The sequence below is a fragment of the Narcine bancroftii genome, chromosome 1 (genome assembly GCF_036971445.1).
Source record: "Narcine bancroftii isolate sNarBan1 chromosome 1, sNarBan1.hap1, whole genome shotgun sequence".
NCBI classification, from domain to species: Eukaryota; Metazoa; Chordata; class Chondrichthyes; order Torpediniformes; family Narcinidae; genus Narcine; species Narcine bancroftii.
The window spans coordinates 448,756,141-448,775,895 of record NC_091469.1 but is presented as its reverse complement, the minus strand read 5'-3'; the positions used below and the strand labels follow the sequence as shown (position 1 = coordinate 448,775,895).

Below are 19,755 nucleotides of genomic sequence, written 5' to 3'. Positions count from 1 at the left end.
AGATTATCTAAGGACAGGTTTGTGACATAATACATCTTTTAGTTTGTCGAATGCTTCCTCACAAAAGATTAGTCAAGGGAAGAGCAATGTCAGCAAGGTTTTTACAGCATTTCCTGTAATATCCAACTATGCCTAAAAATCTCCTAACAGCTTTCTTACCTGTGTGTATAAGAAATTCAGAAATTGAATGAACTTTAACCTGAACATGCTTCAGTTTTCCCTGGCCAACAACATAACCAAGATAAATCACCTGAGCATGAAAAATTCACTCTCGGCTAAATTAACAGTAATATTGGCTTTCAAAAGTTTATCAAACAATTTTTCTAATGTAGAAATATGTCATTCCCTGTAATCAAGTCATCTATATAACCATCTGGATATTTTAAATCTTGAGTTACAGAATTCATCATCCTCTAAAATGTTTCTAGAGCATTCTTCATCCCAAATGGTACAACATTGTATTCATATACACCCAATGGGGTTTACAAAGGCTGAAATTTCCCTTCATCTTTCTGTGAAAGGAACACATTGGTAACCTATTAATAAATCTATCATTGTGAGAAATTTAGCTTTTCCAATTTTATCCACACAATCATCCACCCTAGGGATAGGAGAAGCATCTGTCTTTGTCACTGCATTAATGTTCCTATAATCAGTGCAGAATCAGTCCCATCTGATTTAGGTACCAGTACACAAGGTGAATCCAATCTAAGGTGGAATGTCTAATAATGTTATTCTTTCCACATTTACTCAATCTCTTAATCTACCTGTTTACACTATTCAATATTCATTCAATATGGATGCTGTTTGATAGGTTTTGTATCTCCAACATCAACATCATGGCAAATTATGGAAATTCACTGTGGCACACCCGGAAACAAATTTCTGAATTTTAAAATTAATTGTTTCATTTGTTCCTTTTTCTGAGGTTTCAAATGAGCCAACTTCTTTTCCAAATTTCTCAATATATTTAAATTATGTAAACAAACTGGAACAATACTCTCTTATGACTCTCACAAGAATCAGCTTGTGTGGTGTCATGATCCACAACCATGTTAGTTTTGTCAATAATTAATACCTCTTGTAACAGTTGTTACAGTTATAATACCATCAACTGGTATTATACCTAATACCTTCTCAAAACAAGGTTTTAGCATGCAACCACAATATCCTATCCGGTGTTTTAACCATGCTATTAACTTCATACCTTAGATTCATTTCATAAGATCTTGAAAATTTAGCTATAAGAGGATTAGAAGTTGTTGGAAAAGAATTAACACTTTATCCCCTGGTTTAAAAATTCTCTCACAAGAGTTCCTGTTGTACCAAACCTTCTTATCACCTTAAGCCATTTTAAAATTCTTCTTAGCTATATTACAGACCTTCTATAAATGATCCTTGAACTTTGAAACATAATCTAACAAATTCAAATGCACATCCTCATTAACCCACTGTTCTTTTAACAACATCAAAACTCCTCTAACCTCATGTCTAAATACTAAATCAAAAGGACTAAAACCTAACAATTTTTGTACTGATTCCCTTACTGCAAACAAAACTAAATGAACACCTTCATCCCAATCCTTTTCATTCTCTGGGTAATATGCAGATGATGTAATTAATTTAGCTCCCAATTTATAAACTAACTGTTGAAATACACTTGACATAACATTACTTCCCTGATTGGATTGTATTTCTTTAGGCTGACCAAATGTAGTAAAACATTTTACTCGAGCCCCAGACACAGTTTTGCTTTAATATTCCTGAGTGGTATTGCTTCAGGAAACTTGAAGCTGCAGACATAATCATCAACAAATATTCATTTCCAGTTTTTTTGGGCATTGGACCAATACAGTCCACAATTATTTTAGAAAAAAGGTTCTCCCAAAACAGGAATAAGTTAAAGGTGCAACTGGTGGACCCTGATTAGGTTTCCCCACAACTTGACAAGTGTGGAAGGCCTTAAAAAATCTCCTAATATCTTTGCTTATATGAGGCCAATAGGTAGTTTTTTTTTACCCCAAGGTGCCTACCTAAAGGTGTGCTCAGGGCTATGTTTAAAATTTCTTCCATATAGGCTTTAAGAACTATAACCTGGTGAACAACTGCCCATTCTTCATTAGTAATTATCTCATATGACTTGCATTTTCTCATTAATAAACTGTCATTAAAATAATATCCAACTGGAACTTTCTTAATTTCCTCATCAAAGAGTGCTTTCTCTCTAACTTCAGCAAGATCTGTACCTTCACTTTGTTTTTTCTAGTTATTATGGACAGTGACAAGTCCTTTTACAGCTGCTGTGCCCTGTCACAGATTTCCAACCCTTTTCAATCATTTTCACTAGCGAGCTTTCTTGCCATCAGCCTCGCCAATGCACACGCCGGGTATATAAATCTATCGCAGTTTCATTAATGACTGACTTTTCTGTTAATTTCACTGCAGGGACAACTTTACTCTCTGTCAAATCATTCTCTAATAACAATATATTACCATCAACTGGTAAGCTTGGTCATATTCCTATTTTAACAGGTCCATTAACTAATTCTAACTTCAACATTATTTTGTGCAAATGTATTGCCTCTGCATAACTTCTAAAACCTTTAATCAAATTTATTTCATCTGTGATAATCTTATCACTAAACTCCAAAATAAGTTACTGAGCTGCCCCAGTATCTATAAGTATTTTTATTGTTATTTGTGGTGATCCTTCCTCTAATGAAACACGAGGAACCACTGGTTTCTTGGCCATTTCAAACTCTCAGCAACTTTCTCAAAATGTGGAAAATACTTAACAATAGCATCTTCATTTAATGGAGAAACTAACTTCACTTCCCCATTAGTCATAAAAATCTCATGAGGATCAGGAGATACAACTCCTATTTCTTTTCATCTCTATTTCAAACTTCTGCTTTTTTCTTCTTAATTCACCTCAGATCTCCTTTGCCATTCTGTTTCTTCTAATCTAAGTTTTTCTCTCTCTAGCTCATATTGTCTATTGTTTTTCTCTTTCTCTAGCTCATGCAATCAATTTTATATTTTTCTAACTCCACCTCTCTCAATTATAACTGCTGCTGAAGAGATTTACTCTTGGCAAGTTATTTCAATGCTTCCTTTTAAAGATATTCTCTTTTACATAATAATTAGTCATAATTCTTTGAATTTCTGTTTCCTCACAGAAACTTTTAACTCTTAAGTTTCAACTCTTTAGCAATAAGAACAACTCCTCCTTTATTGCCTTTTTCAAATCTGAAAAGTTTGGTGATTCCAAAAACTTTTTAATATACATTGCTGTGATTTATTCACACACAAAATAACCTTTTAATATTTTTGGAACAATCACAAATGATCCCCCAATTTTGTTATGAACTAACAAACTTTACAAAGGAAAATTCACCAGACAATGGTAAATTCAAAATAATAGTTTTCTTTGGCTTGGCTTTGCGGACGAAGATTTATGGAGGGGGTAAATGTCCACGTCAGCTGCAGGCTCGTTTGTGGCTGACAAGTCCGACGCGGGACAGGCAGACACGGTTGCAGCGGTTGCAGGGGAAAAGTGATTGGTTGGGGTTGGGTGTTGGGTTTTTCCTCCTTTGTCTTTTGTCAGTGAGGTGGGCTCTGCGGTCTTCTTCAAAGGAGGTTGCTGCCCGCTGAACTGTGAGGCGCCAAGATGTACGGTTTGAGGCGATATCAGCCCACTGGCTGTGGTCAATGTGGCAGGCACCAAGAGATTTCTTTAGGCAGTCCTTTTACCTCTCCTTTGGTGCACCTCTGTCACGGTGGCCAGTGGAGAGCTCGCCATATAACACGATCTTGGGAAGGCGATGGTCCTCCATTCTGGAGACGTGACCCACCCAGCGCAGCTGGATCTTCAGCAGCGTGGACTCGATGCTGTCGGCCTCTGCCATCTCGAGTACTTCGATGTTAGAGATGAAGTCGGTCCAATGAATGTTGAGGATGGAGCGGAGACAACGCTGGTGGAAGCGTTCTAGGAGCCGTAGGTGATGCCGGTAGAGGACCCATGATTCGGAGCCGAACAGGAGTGTGGGTATGACAACGGCTCTGTATACGCTTATCTTTGTGAGGTTTTTCAGTTGGTTGTTTTTCCAGACTCTTTTGTGTAGTCTTCCAAAGGCGCTATTTGCCTTGGCGAGTCTGTTGTCTATCTCGTTGTCGATCCTTGCATCCGAAGAAATGGTGTAGCCGAGATAGGTAAACTGGTTGACCGTTTTGAGTTTTGTGTGCCCGATGGAGATGTGGGGGGGCTGGTAGTCATGGTGGGGAGCAGGCTGATGGAGGACCTCAGTTTTCTTCAGGCTGACTTCCAGGCCAAACATATTGGCAGTTTCCGCAAAACAGGACGTCAAGCGCTGAAGAGCTGGCTCTGAATGGACAACTAAAGCGGCATCATCTGCAAAGAGTAGTTCACGGACAAGTTTCTCTTGTGTCTTTGTGTGAGCTTGCAGGCGCATCAGGTTGAAGAGACTGCCATCCGTGCGGAACCAGATGTAAACAGCGTCTTCAATTAAAGTATTAATAACAACATTTCTTATTTATCTCTAAATTTAAACCCACTATGCGCAAGTGTAAATGTGGGTGTATTGAAGTCCAAAACTATTACAGTTTAAACTTGATTCTGTTGACTTCAGGATCCTTTTAAAACACAGTTCAGAAGTAATTATGAAGTTAAACATATATTCAGATCTCTTTAAACTTGCAATCTCTTGATGAGCTCTTTCAGAGATACTCTTCCAACAGAAGGTACCATCTTCTGGACACACATGAGACATGATATTACTTATTTAAAAGCCATTTATGTTTGGTCTCCTGTGATAAGGATAATACAAGTCCTGCCTTTCCAGGAGGTTGTTTTCTTCTTAAGAGTCACAGAGTTTCCTTCCATGATGAGACAGCACTCTTTATTTTCTTAAAGTAGAACTCGGAAAAGGGTCCCCATTTTGAAATCCACTTATTTTCTGTATTCTTTTTTGGGAGAAACACACAACAGCACCTATTCCAGTTACTGCAATTCAACCCTGTCTTTCACAAGGTACCAACTCCTGTGGGTGACCCACTGGGTCTTGACTTCTGAACTGATTCAAAATGTTAGAATGTTCCAATATATTTCTCAAAATCATGTGACATTACATTATTAATGAGATCATGTCCATTCTTGTAAACCATGTGACCATGTATTGGCATCTTTAACAGTTGTCAGCTCCAGTTTCTTGGAAATCATGTGACCTTCATTGCTCTGGCTTATAGACATCCTGACTCTGAAAGACGACCTCAATTCTGAATGTATTGTATGGGTGTGTGTAACCAGTACCAGCCCACAATTTCCTCACTAGAAATACCTTTAACCCTATAACTTACTTTACTAAGACATTTTTATATTAACATTGACCTAAATATTAATATTAACTCAGATCATTTACATGGGATCTACAGAAATTTGGCTGCATGGATTCAGAATTGGTTGGCCCCCAGAAGACAGTGGGTGCTAGTAGAAGGAATGCATTCCAACTGGAGGTCAGTGACAATTGGTGTTCCTTAGGGATCTGTTCTGAGACCCCTGCTCTTTATTATCATAAATGTCTTGGATTTTTTTTAAAAATGGATGTGTAGGTCAGTAAGTTTGCAGATGACACAAACGTTGGAGGTATTATGGATAGTGTAGAAGGTTGCAAAGGTTACAACAGAATATAGACAGGATACAGTTATTCATATGGCAGATAGTGATCAATCTGGAAAAGTATGAAGTGTTACACTTTAGTAGATTGAACTTGAAGGTAGAGTTCATGCTTAATAGTAGGACTTTTAGCTGTGTAAAGGAACAGAGGAATTTTTGGGTTCAATTCCACAAATTCCTAAAATTTGCTGTGTAAGTTGATAGTGTATTTCCGAGGGTGTATGATATGCTGCCTTCATTAGTCTGGGGATAAGAGCTACGAGGTGATGTTGCAGCTATATTAAACTATGGTTAGGCCACTTGTGTGGAGTTCTGGTCATTTCTTTGCAGGAATAATATGGAAGCTTTAGAGAGGGTACAGAGGAGATTTACCAGGATGATGCCTGGAATGGAGTACACGTCTTATAAGGAGAGGTTATGCGAATTACAGCTTTGCTCTTTGGAGCGACAGAGGATGAAAGGCAACTTAATAGATGTATGGAAGATTATGAAAGGACAGAAAGAGTGAACAACCATCATCTTTTTTCCCAGATCAGCAATAGCCAATACCAGGGGACATCTGTTTAAGTTAACTGGAGGAAGTTTAGGAAGGTTTTTTTTTCCCCACAGAGGGTGGTGAGTACATGGAATGCATTGCTAGATGTAGAAAAATAAAGACATTTAAATTAGAAAGGCATATGGACATAGGAAAAATTGAGACTTATGGGCTATGAAGGTGGGAAGAGTTAGGTTTACATGGAGTGGGTTTACAGAGATCAGCACAACATTATGGACCAAAGGGCCCATTCTGTGCTGCATTCCTCTATGCTCAAAAACTTTCCTGAACAAATATAGCATATCCTACCCTATCCAAGGGCTTAAAGTATGGAAATATCTGTCAATATTAGGGAAGGTAAAATTAGCTATGCTTACTTCCTATTATTCTTATGACTATCTATGATCTCTCTACATATTTGTTTCTCTATTTCCCACTAAGTTGGGGGGGGTGCAAAAATGCAATCCCCACAACATGATCACCCCTTTCTCATTTCTGAGTTGCACCCATATAGACTCACCAACTTCTAAGTATTTCGTGATGTTCACCCCAATCCAGAATGGCACTTTCCCATTTCAGGTATAAAACCTGATTGTGAGGTCCAGCCATGCTCTTTCTTCTTTGTCCGCTTGCTGAGGTAACTACGTGAGCTACTCCAGACTGGAGATGGCGAAAGATGCCAGGGAAGTAACTAATTGTGAGGTGTGTAGATAGGTAGGGGCTCTCTTTGGCATGCACTTCAAAGGGAAGCATCGAGGATTGTCTGATACAATTTGCAAATGGCTTCTTTATATTGAGTGCTAGTGGATGGCAGAGGGTTTATTTTAACCCTCTGCAGTTGTGGTTGTTTGCAGTTAAGTTGACACATGATGGCAAAATAGGATTCCGAGCAAATGTGCATGTTTCCTGTTGTGTATTTGTCCCCCGTTGTAAATAAAGTTCACAGTTTACAAATACTAAGGTTTTCACTCTATGAACCCTTTGAACTTGTTCCCCACTATACAGATGAACACCTATATCCCTTGACAGTCCAGCTCCTCTCTCAATTATGTTTTTTAGTATTTCTATATTTGCCTCAACTTTCTCATCTATCTTATTACTGCTTTGGATCCAAACCCTTTGCCAAACCAATTTAAATTCTCACAAGTAGCATGAAAAAATTCCTTAGATGGATATTGCCCCCTCCCCTCTCCAGTTCAAGTGCAATCCATACCTCTTGTACAGGTTCCATCTGCCCTGGAAGAAATCCCAATAGTCCAAGAAACTGGATCCATCTCTCCTGCAGCAGTTTCTCAGCCATACGTTCATCTGTGCTCCTCTATTACCATTCTCACTAATATGAGGCACTGAGTATAATCCAAAGATTATAACCTTTGATCTTCTGTTTATTAATCTTCTGCTTCTCCTTTTATTTACTCTGCAGTAACTCATTCCCTTTTCTACCTATATGTAGAAAAACCTGGTTGGCCACTCTCCCCATTAAGAATGTTTTTCAATCGCTCAGAGGGATCCTTTACCCAGGCAGCTGGGAGCCAACATACCACCACAGAATCTCCTGTCTGTCCCATTATCGAGTCTCCTATCACTACAGCTATCCACCCTCCTGTACCAAGCATCAGAATCAGTCATATAGCCATAGATTTGGTTATTGTGATCATTTCCTTCCCCCACCCCAAATGACATCAAAAGTAATGTACCTCTTTGAGAGAGAAACACCAACAGGAGAATCCTGCATCATCTCCTTTTCTTCCTAGTAGATACTCATCTTTTTGACAGGCTTTGTTGTAACCATCTACCTGAAACTTCTTTTGGGACTGGCACCTGTGTTGATAGAGGCATCGAGGGCTTTGGTATATTTGCAGTCAGGGTCACCGGTGGAAGCAACAGTGGCTCCAGCACCTAGTCATCAGGGACAGGGGTTAGCAATGGAGGTGTTGGAAGCTAAGGCCTGTGGGCCGCAGGGGCCGGGATGCAAACCCATGTTAGATGAATCATGAGGTCTATCTATAGGCAGCTGGGGCCGAGGTGGATACCCACATATGAGGCACTGAGAAATCTAGCCTGTGGGCGGCTGGGAACAGGTTGGAAACCGCTTCCACAAGGTCAGTGATGGTGGGCATTTGGTGTTTGGGAGGTCAGTGATATTTGCATTTGCAATTTGGTTAATATTCATTTGAAACTGGTATTAAGAAATACAATATTATGAAATAGGAGCAAGCTCTCATAAAGTATTATCTTGGCAGTCGGTGGCAGAGGAAACATCCAGGACTATAAATGTGATCCAAACAAGGGAAGGCAAGATTTCATACAAGCCAAATGAAGTCAATGAGAGTTTTTAAACAATTTTATTCTGAACTTTATAAGTCAAAATAGATGATTTCTTGTCTAATTTATGGCTTCCAAAGTTTAATCATCAAGAACAAGGAAAATTGAATGCTCCTTTTTCTAGGGATGAAATTGAGAAAGCTCTAAGTTCTCTACAGGCTAATAAATCACAGAGATGATGGATTTCCCCCTGAATTTTATAATTTTTTTTTTCAGCCCATTGAACTGCTGTCAATGAGACTGGGAGGAAGCCTCAAATCAGCCTCCTTTCTCCTCCTCGAGCAGGAAGCTGCTCCTTCAACAAATGCCCAAGTGTCCGAGACATCGATGAGTATACATGGGAATGATGTACTTTGCAGAGTGCTTGTACTGGACACAGGATATCTATCCTACGAATGGGACACCTGAAGTCCACTGTGCGTGGGACGCCTTTACAGCGTGGGTAACCTGTACAAAGTATACCTTTATTGTACATGCGAGAGTAGTGTATACCTGGATGGTGTGTGGGATGCCTACACTGTACACAGGGTGTGAAAAGAGGGTTGGTGTGAGAACACAGCCTTGCTTCACGCCATTGTTAATGGAGAAGGGTTCAGAGAGCTCATTGCTGTATCTGACCCGACCTTGTTGGTTTTCGTGCAGTTGGATAACCATGTTGAGGAACTTTGGGGGGCATCCGATGCACTCTAGTATTTGCCAAAGCCCTTTCCTGCTCACGGTGTCGAAGGCTTTGGTGAGGTCAACAAAGGTGATGTAGAGTCCTTTGTTTTGTTCTCTGCACTTTTCTTGGAGCTGTCTGAGGGCAAAGACCATGTCAGTCGTTCCTCTGTTTGCGTGAAAGCCACACTGTGATTCTGGGAGAATATTCTCGGCGACACTAGGTATTATTCTATTTAGTAGAATCCTAGCGAAGATTTTGCCTGCAATGGAGAGCAACGTGATTCCCCTGTAGTTTGAGCAGTCTGATTTCTCGCCTTTGTTTTTGTACAGGGTGATGATGGTGGCATCATCATGGCTTGGTTCAGCATGATGCTGAACCAAGCCATGAAAGACCCCAACAATGAAGACGCTGTTTACATCCGGTACCGCACGGATGGCAGTCTCTTCAATCTGAGGCGCCTGCAAGCTCACACCAAGACACAAGAGAAACTTGTCCGTGAACTACTCTTTGCAGACGATGCCGCTTTAGTTGCCCATTCAGAGCCAGCTCTTCAGCGCTTGACGTCCTGCTTTGCGGAAACTGCCAAAATGTTTGGCCTGGAAGTCAGCCTGAAGAAAACTGAGGTCCTCCTTCAGCCATCTCCCCACCATGACTACCAGCCCCCCCACATCTCCATCGGGCACACAAAACTCAAAACGGTCAACCAGTTTACCTATCTCGGCTGCACCATTTCATCAGATGCATAGACAACAGACTCGCCAAGGCAAATAGCGCCTTTGGAAGACTACACAAAAGAGTCTGGAAAAACAACCAACTGAAAAACCTCACAAAGATAAGCATATACAGAGCCGTTGTCATACCCACACTCCTGTTCGGCTCCGAATCATGGGTCCTCTACCAGCACCACCTACGGCTCCTAGAACGCTTCCACCAGCGTTGTCTCCGCTCCATCCTCAACATCCATTGGAGCGCTTTCATCCCTAACGTCGAAGTACTCGAGATGGCAGAGGTCGACAGCATCGAGTCCACGCTGCTGAAGATCCAGCTGCGCTGGATGGGTCACGTCTCCAGAATGGAGGACCATCGCCTTCCCAAGATCGTGTTATATGGCGAGCTCTCCACTGGCCACCGTGACAGAGGTGCACCAAAGAAAAGGTACAAGGACTGCCTAAAGAAATCTCTTGGTGCCTGCCACATTGACCACCTCCAGTGGGCTGATAACGCCTCAAACCGTGCATCTTGGCGCCTCACAGTTTGGCGGGCAGCAACCTCCTTTGAAGAAGACCGCAGAGCCCACCTCACTGACAAAAGGCAAAGGAGGAAAAACCCAACACCCAACCCCAACCAACCAATTTTCCCCTGCAGCCACTGCAACCGTGTCTGCCTGTCCCGCATCGGACTTGTCAGCCACAAATGAGCCTGCAGCTGACGTGGACTTTTACCCCCTCCATAAATCTTCGTCCGCGAAGCCAAGCCAAAGACGAAAAGACACAGGGTGTCTGTTCTGTGTAAGGGAAGTCACAAACCTCACTGAATATGTAACGCCTGTACAGGATATACCTGGACTGTGTATGGGACGCCAGTACATTGTGGTAAAGGACACACATGTATTAGATGCCGAGCTGGACTGTTCACAAAACAAACCCTCTCACTGCTCCGGGAAATCCCTGACAATAAAACTGTCACAGACTCACCTCCCTCCAGCACTTTATCCGGTAGCCGAACAAAATCTGCTGGTAACAGCCCCCGACCAGCACAAGCTGCTGACCCACCGACTCCATGGAACCGATCATACACTCTGGAAAGACCCACTGCCAATTTTATAAAGAATTTAAGGATAAATTATATCCATTTTTATGAGGGTACTGACTCTGGCTGAGGAGACCCATATTTTCCTGGAATCTTTTTCAACAGCAATTACTACATTGATTTGAAAAAGATAAACATCCATTAAAACCAACATCTTATAGACCATATTGCTTTTAAATACAGACTATAAAATATTAGCAAACAGATTGGCTTAATATTTTCCAAAATTTGTTAAATCTGATTAATCAGGGTTTATTAAAAATAGACAATCATCAGATAATATTGGCAGATTATTTACAATCTTACATTTAGCCAACACAAAGGTGGACCTGAGCGTAGCAGTGGCTTTGGATGCTGAAAAGACTTTGGATAGACCTGAATAGAATTTTTTTATTGAAAACAATGGAGAAATTCAGTTTGGTCAAATATTTATGAATTGGGTAAGAGCACTTTACCAAAGACCAAAGCTAAAATAATTACTAATGGACAGATTTCATCAGTCTTTTCATTATATAGATAAATAAACAAGGTTGCCCACTATCTCCATCTCTATTTGATAGGACATTCGAATCATTGACTGAAGCTGTCAGAAAGGATCTAGACAAAAAGGGGTTTAAAGTGGACAAGGAAGAATATAAAATAAATGTATTTGTTGATGATATATTAAAATATTTGACTGATCCAGCCAGTTCTCCAATTAGACTTAAGACCACACTGGATAATTATGGGAAAGTCTCTGGATATAAAATAAACTGGGACAAGAATGAGATTTTACCATTAAGCAAAGGGGACTATACCCAATATCAATATGGCAGTCAGTTTAATTGGGCCAAATTCAATATGAAGCATTTTGGGATTAAATTTAATAGTGATTTGAATGATCTATATAAGCTTAATTATCTCCCCTAACTGCAGAAAATTGAGAAGGACCTACGTAGGTGGAAAAATCTGCCCATCATATTATTGGGCAGAGTAAATTGTGTAAAAATGAAGATCATGCTGAGATTTCAATACTTTTTTTTCAATCTTAAATCTTATACCTAATAATTTTTTTTTAATATCTTTATGAACATGTTAGTTAATTCCTTTGGTCAGGTAAAGTTTCTAGAATTTCTATGGATAAATTGACCTGGGATTATAAATTGGGAGTGTTAAAATTATTTGATTTTTAAAAATATTATTAAGATGCCCAAATTTGTTTTTTGCTGCTTTTTAAATAAGGAAAATTATTTCTTGGCTATAATTAGCTTGCATATGGTAGGACAGCAGATGGCAGATAAATTTATTTATAAATGGAATTTTAAATTAAATAAAAGGAAAACAAATAACCCATTATTGAAACAAATAATTTATATTTGGGATCAAATTAAACAATTTGTGGGATTAAAAGAAGAATTATCCTCAAAGATATCTCTATCTCAAAATAGTTTAATACCCGAACTTGGATAATAGAATCTTGGCAACCTGGTACCAACATGGTATCAAGTACATTGAAGATTGTTATGATCAATAGAGGCAATTTATGTCTTTTGAGGGACTTAAAAATAAATATAATTTACCAAACAACACATTCTTCTGCTATATCCAATTATGATCTGCTTTAGGGGGAAAAGTGGTCCTATTAATATGCTCAGACATGGAAATTCTAATTCGAGAGGGGAATTATATATGTTCTGATCCAAGATCAAAGCCCAAAATCTGGACTGCATAGATCAAGGGAGAGATGGGAATCAGATTTGGACATTGTAATCGATCCACAATTCTGCTCAGATCTATGTGTACCTTAATTAATTCTAGATACAGACTGATTCATGATAATTTTCTGCACCAATTATATCTCACACCTTAAAAGATGCATCAAAATAAACCAGAATTTTCTGATAGGTGTTTTAGGTGTTGATATCTTTTTACATTTCACCTGGTTATGCATGGAATTAAGACCCTTTTCGACAGAATTGGGAGAAGTGTTGACAAAAAATGTGAGGGTGAACTTTCCCCTAGACCTGGAATTGTTTCTTCTGGGGAATTTTTAGCAGTTATAAAAATTAACCACTCAAGAAGTAAATCTAAATTTAATAAAATTGCATTGTCAATAGCCAGGAAATGGAACATGGAAATTCGATTCCCTACTTCACATTGATCATTGGAACATGGAAATGCAAAACTGTAAAGATTACTTATAATCTTAGGAGTATGTTCGTTGAAATTTGGCAGCCTTATTTAGATTTCTTAAATGCCCAGATTGAATAATTTATTTTGATATTTGTCAATTAGTATATTCCTTATTAGAAATTTAATACTTTTAAAATGATGTGACTCTAAGATGATGAACCTTGCTCCTGTTGCTTTTTCTTTTCTATTTTCATTATTTTTATTTCCCGCTATTCCCTGCTGCCTGTCCCTTTTCTTTCAAATCGGGAGAGGGGGCACTGGGAGAAGAGGGAGTGTCCTTTTCTTTTTTTTTTCAGACCTATGATTTTATATTCAATGTATTATTGTCATATTAACTGAATTCTATATTCTGTATTTTCTTAAAATATAAATAAAATATTCCCAAAAAAATTCAGTTGAAACAAAATAAGCAAATTCTGATGAAATGGGATTTTACAAGCACTGCTTACTGTTGAAAAAAAAAATTCATTTATACTCAAACCAGAAGTTGATACTATTCTACTTCTACCATGGGGTTCTGCGATTTCCAAGTACTCCCCAAAAGGGTTCCGCAAGCAAAAAATTTGGGAAGTCCTGCACTAGACTGCTCCTTGATTTTCATCACTTCAAAGGAGGAAGATACCATTTCACTGACTGCCATCATTTCCCCTTTAAACAATTTAAGGAAAAGGAAATATCCTACCTGGGATTAACTGTTACAATTAATAAAATGCTTCACCACCTACGGCTCCTAGAACGCTTCCACCAGCGTTGTCTCCGCTCCATCCTCAACATCCATTGGAGCGCTTACACCCCTAACATCGAAGTACTCGAGATGACAGAGGTCGACAGCATCGAGTCCACGCTGCTGAAGATCCAGCTGCGCTGGATGGGTCACGTCTCCAGAATGGAGGACCATCGCCTTCCCAAGATCGTGTTATATGGCGAGCTCTCCACTGGCCACCGTGACAGAGGTGCACCAAAGAAAAGGTACAAGGACTGCCTAAAGAAATCTCTTGGTGCCTGCCACATTGACCACCGCCAGTGGGCTGATAACGCCTCAAACCGTGCATCTTGGCGCCTCACAGTTTGGCAGGCAGCAACCTCCTTTGAAGAAGACCGAAGAGCCCACCTCACTGGAGGAAAAACCCAACACCCAACCCCAACCAACCAATTTTCCCTTGCAACCGCTGCAATCGTGTCTGCCTGTCCCGCATCGGACTTGTCAGCCACAAACGAGCCTGCAGCTGACGTGGACTTTTTACCCCCTCCATAAATCTTCGTCCGCGAAGCCAAGCCAAAGAAAAAGAATCTTAAAATACTAATGTCTCCAAATTGCACAAATGCTTTAAATATGTGTCCTCTGCTTCTGTTCTTTTTATATTGTAAATAATATGTTTTCACTTTGTCTTTCAAAGTCTGACAAAGTTATGGCAATAGCCATCAGGTTCCTCTTTTTAACCTTAATTTGTTGCTGGATAATGAATTTGATAATTTCTGGAAACTGCAATATTTCCATTCTGTTTGTGAATAATCTGGTTGAGTACTATTGAATAGTCCAAAAGACAAATTGCCACTGTCAGAAATGTCAAAACTTCACTAATTTTTTTATATATATTTATATATAATTTTAAGCGTCTTACTTGTCCAACCTGGTGAACCTCCTCTACATTGCCTCTGTATCTTTCCTTAAGAAAGGAGCCCAGAACTGTATGTAGTACTCCAGGTGTGGCCTTGGCATTACCCTGTAGAGTTGCAGCAGAATCTCCTGCTCTTAAATCCAACCCCTCAAAACAATAAAGAATGACTTAAAAGAATTGTTAATAAACTGAATCAATGGGATAAAAGGATCTTTGAAGCAAAGACACAAACATTGTTCAGGGATAGAAACCAGATACGATGAATGACTGTTTTTCAAAGTGAAGGGAAAACTACTGTGGTTTTTTTCTTGTTAAATACTAAAGACAGTCACAAGTAGCAAAAATGACACGGAACTTGAAAGAATATTAAACAGTGACAAAGATCTCAGGCAAACTAGATTGAAAAAATAGCAGCATAAATGATAAATTTCATTGCAGTTGTATGAGAGGTTGAAAGAATGATAGGTTATATATGCTGAACTATAAATATTGTAAACGCAGAGAGGCGAGTTATTTTTGCAAAATCTGTAAAGTTGGCATGACAGCAATCAGTATAAAAGAGAGACCAGAAGCAGCAAGAGGAAAACTTTATTCAATGGTCTGAATTTGAAATTTGCTACCTAATTGTGAGGTGGATACTTGCTTAATAGTGTCATTCATATTGAAATAGAAACAAAAATGAAGGAGGAAAATGTGCTTTTTTAATCAGGCAAGTATGGGCACAAGGAACATTTTATTGTGTTGTTATTGTATGATTTCAATTCAATTAATGGTACATCAAGAAAGATAATAGTTAAAATAAATAGGCACGTAAAATAGTACAGCACAAGAACTAGTCCTTTGGTCCATGTACAGTACCTATGCAGAACATGATGCCTGTGTTAAACTAAAACTCTACTGCTCGAGCATGATGTGTAAACTTACATATCGATGTGTCTATCTAGAAGCTTCATAAATGCTATGACAGGTAGTCCTCAGCTTACGACCGTAATTGAGACTGAAGGATTGATGATAACTTGGGTTTGTTTTAGGTCAGATTTACATGTCTTAATGAGGCATTAAAGCAATTTTTCAAAAGAAATTCAACACATAAACCTTTAATGAAGAATCTCAGTATACGTAAAGTATTTTAAAAATTTCAGTCATTATGTGTGGATGAATGTGTAGGCCGTAAGTTGAGGACTACCTGTATTGTACCTGCTCCCACTAGTACTACTGACAGCCTGTTCCAGACACCTACCTAAACAAATGCCACACATCTCCTTTGCCATCTCTATTACATCTCCACCCCTTCATCTTAAATGTATGCCTCTAATATGTGACATTTTCACTCTGGGAAAAATATTCCAACTGCCTGATTGATCAATGTCTCATAATTTTATAAACTACTAATGAAAGGATTGTGTACATATAAACAAATAATAACAATTAAAAACACTTGAACAAGGAATCAATAACTAAAACTAACCTTCCAAACATGCTTGTGTTTCTTTCAGTTTTTCTCTCTGAGCTATTTCCAGAAACTTAGCCAGCTGGTTAAAGGTGTATACTTTAATGATGCCAGTAGAAGCCTGAAAATTCAGTAAAGGGATTCCATCCATGCTTTCTTTTGAGACTAAAGCTCCTTTACTGAAAGGTTAAAAAAAAAGTTTAAAATTTAACATGCATACTGGAACTATTTTCAACAAACAAAAATGATAAGTAATTTACATTGATGCCAGAGAAAAAGCATAATCAGCTATTAATATTTTTCATAAATCAAATATTCCCAGATAACTGGTGTAATAAGATTGTTAAATTATGGGTGATCAGTTGAAACCAATAAATACTTAATTTTTTAGTATAAAAAAACCCACCACACTGGAACAGCAAAGACCGCCCAGTGGCCAACCATTTCAATTCCACACAGCATTGATACATCTATCTATGACCTGTGCACAGCCACACTGAAACCACACCTTATATTTCCTCTGGCCACTCTCCAACCACCTGAAATTAACATAGAATTCTCCAATTTTTGTTAACCACCTCCCTCTCCCTCTTTCCCTATCTCCTTGTTTTCCTTTCCCCCTCCTCCCCAGCCCATTTTCTTTTCCTATCAGAGCTACCCTCCAAAGCATTTCTCATCTTTCTCTTCAACACTCTCAGCTGCATCCACCTCTTACTTGTTAGCCTGTACTACCCCACCCCTCCCCTTCCTCCCTCCATCATTTTTTTTAAAATTCAGGGGGCTGCCTGTTTTTGCTTTTTTAACTACGAAGGGCTCAAAGCTGAAAACATTGATTACTTCTGCGTGAAATGCTGAGATTCTCAAGTCGGTGTGTGTATTGCACTTTGAATGGGCAAGAAGATCAGTGTGCTTCTGAATTCAGCCCCAACACAGTGCTGGACAACTATGTGATTCGATAACACTTTGAACTAAATATGAACTAATATCTCAACGGTGGAAAATCAATTTTAATACCATCAGCTTAAAATATAACAAAGTCATAGGAATTCTAAAAATCTGTGAGAAATATGCACGTTTCAAGTTCAGTATGCGAACAAATACAAAGGCAGGGAAAGAATGAAAAGAAAATCATTTACCAATGTTCCCATGCACACATGAGGCATAGCCATGCCCTACATTCTATGTACCTCTCTCCTCATCTAGTTTTGTATCACCGGCAAACTTGGAAACATGATATTGCACTCTTCAGCTCGATGATTAATGGTGATCGTGCATGTCTGGCCCCTGTCTTATCCTATTAGTCACCAACTGAGAATGATTCATTTCTTCCTACTCTTTGCTTTGTCCGAAAAATCAACTCTCAATCCCTATCAGTCTATTTTTCTTTTACTATTGCACTAACTCCTTCATTTGCCTGGACCCAACACAATTTGCACTTTATACTGAATTTTTAAAATCAATTTGTGCTCCAATGACTTGAGTGAGATTTACCGCATCCACGGGTTCCCCCCTTGCCTTTGCTACTTGCTCCAAGATTTCTGTTAAGGAAGTCTTTGTAATTCCATGTTCAGTCTTAATATACTTTTCAATGTTTACTGTCATTTTCTCCACCACTGAGTGAAGAATGACATAAACTGAGCGAAGGCGAAACAAAGCACGAAACGTTAAGTGTTGGCGCTGAATTCAGAAGCAACAATTTGTAACTGGGTGAGAAACATTTAATCCTTACCCCCATATACTCTGCTCATCCCCTCCTTCCTTCCTCAACCAAAGAAAGCCTGAGCAACGAAGTTCTTAAATAGGGTGGGAGCTCCACTGAATATTTTTGAAAAGATGCTGTCCCATATTGACTGAGACCTACCTAATTTCATAGTCTGCCCCAAATGCAGATACCTCTATTCCAGACGTCCACTCCAGTGGTTCTCGAAACATTAAGGCTGCTTCTTGGGGGTGCTGAGAGTTCACATTTTCAACCAATTTAATAATGTCATTCATAAGAGACACGTTCAGGGGTGTAAACTCCAGCTTCCCGACGCCGATGCCAGCCGCTGTCCACTGAGCGGCTCGAGTCAGTGCAACTCCCATGGTGATCAGTGACTGCAGGGACACGACAAGACGAGTATGGTTAATAATGGTGGGGTGGGGGGGGGGGGGATACAAACAGTGGTCACCTCTCAGGTGGCGGGGGGGGGGGGGGGGGGGGAGGAGCCCATTCATCTACACGCTTCCGCGGGACTTGATGAACGGCGACGAGCCTCGATGAGGAAGGTGAACCCGCCATCCAGCCCAGGTCGGTTGAATGAAGGCCGGGGCCGCAGAGTTTTGCAGGGGAACCCGGCCCTCCTTCCTGCCCATCGTCCCCGGGGTCAACGCCATCAGCTCACCCGCAAGGTCAACAAAGCAGCGCCGGGCGGCGATCCCACCTTCGTTCAGGCAGAACTGCGCAGGCCGAGCCGTCGGGTTGCGGAGAGTCGCCCTGGAGACGAAGGCGCGTCGGCGTTGCTAGGCGACGGTTCCAACCCAGCGGGGCGCTGCGCATGCGTGTCGCGGGAATTAGGGGGCGGTGACCAGGTTCATACGTATTAAAAAAAGGAGTCTGCGTCTGAGATAATGGGGCCCAACACACTCAATCTACCCACTTCCACGACTATCCCTAGCATCCCATACCAGGCACTTCAACTCTTGCCCCTCACATTAAACTTCAACTCATGTCTTCTTTGACCCTGGAGAAAAGGCCATCTTATCAATGCATCTCATAATTGTATAAACTTCATTCAGCCTCAACCGCTGGAGGGAGAACAACCCAAGATGGTCCAATCGCCACTTAAAGTTTATACCCTCGAATCCAGGCAACATCCTACGAAATAAGTCTCCATATTCTTCCTGTATTGGGGTCACCAGAATTTGAAGTGCCGCTGAACCAACATTTTCGCAGTAAACTGCTCATTTAGGTCTTATTCAAGATAAAGACAAATGCTACTGGCCTATCAGAGTTTACCCTCAATCTTCAGCAAATGGCTATGACTGACAGTGATGTTATTACACTGACTCATGATGAACGAGCTGTCTGATTCACTTACCAGATCCAACGGGACCATTTTGCTCCAAATTTCATTACGACAAAAGTCCTAGCACTCTTGTAAACCCAGAGAGGTTTCAGTAAAACTGGTGAATGGTGGTTAGGGACAAAACTCTCTTAATGACATGAATCATACCTGACCATTTGAGTTGCTGAATAGCTATCATTTCAGCTCATGAATACAATTGCATATTTAAGCACCAAAAACACTGTTAAACAGATCAAGCAGTCTTTCACCAAATTAATGTTATGAATAGAGTTAAAACAGTAATACAACTCTTAAGATGTGGATAGTAGTTTCATTGTTTAAAAATGCTCCAAAAGTAACCCTGGAAATTATAGACTGATGAGACTGATGTCAGTCATAGGCAAGTTGTTGGAAGGTGTTCTAAGAGATCGGATATACAATTATT

General features: G+C 39.9%; 1 protein-coding gene and 1 long non-coding RNA gene across 5 annotated transcripts in view; one reads left to right on the top strand and one right to left on the bottom strand.

Annotated features, from left to right (window-relative positions):
• odad2 (outer dynein arm docking complex subunit 2) overlaps positions 1-18,755 on the bottom strand; it is a 355,511-nt gene extending 336,756 nt beyond the window's left edge. For 3 of the 4 annotated variants that reach the window (XM_069914511.1, XM_069914512.1, XM_069914514.1), the window contains exons 1-3: positions 18,648-18,755; positions 18,125-18,360; positions 16,282-16,442 (exon numbers count right to left, since the gene is read on the bottom strand). In XM_069914511.1, coding sequence (XP_069770612.1) covers positions 16,282-16,442; positions 18,125-18,348 — 385 coding nt within the window. In that variant the 5' untranslated portion in view covers positions 18,349-18,360; positions 18,648-18,755. Of the gene's footprint in view, positions 1-16,281; positions 16,443-18,124; positions 18,361-18,647 lie in introns of those variants that run through there. The other variant, XM_069914513.1, reaches the window with a different exon arrangement.
• Positions 1-19,755, top strand: part of LOC138751771 (uncharacterized) — a 692,174-nt gene that overhangs the window by 411,586 nt on the left and 260,833 nt on the right. The gene's annotated exons all lie outside the window — the stretch shown is intronic.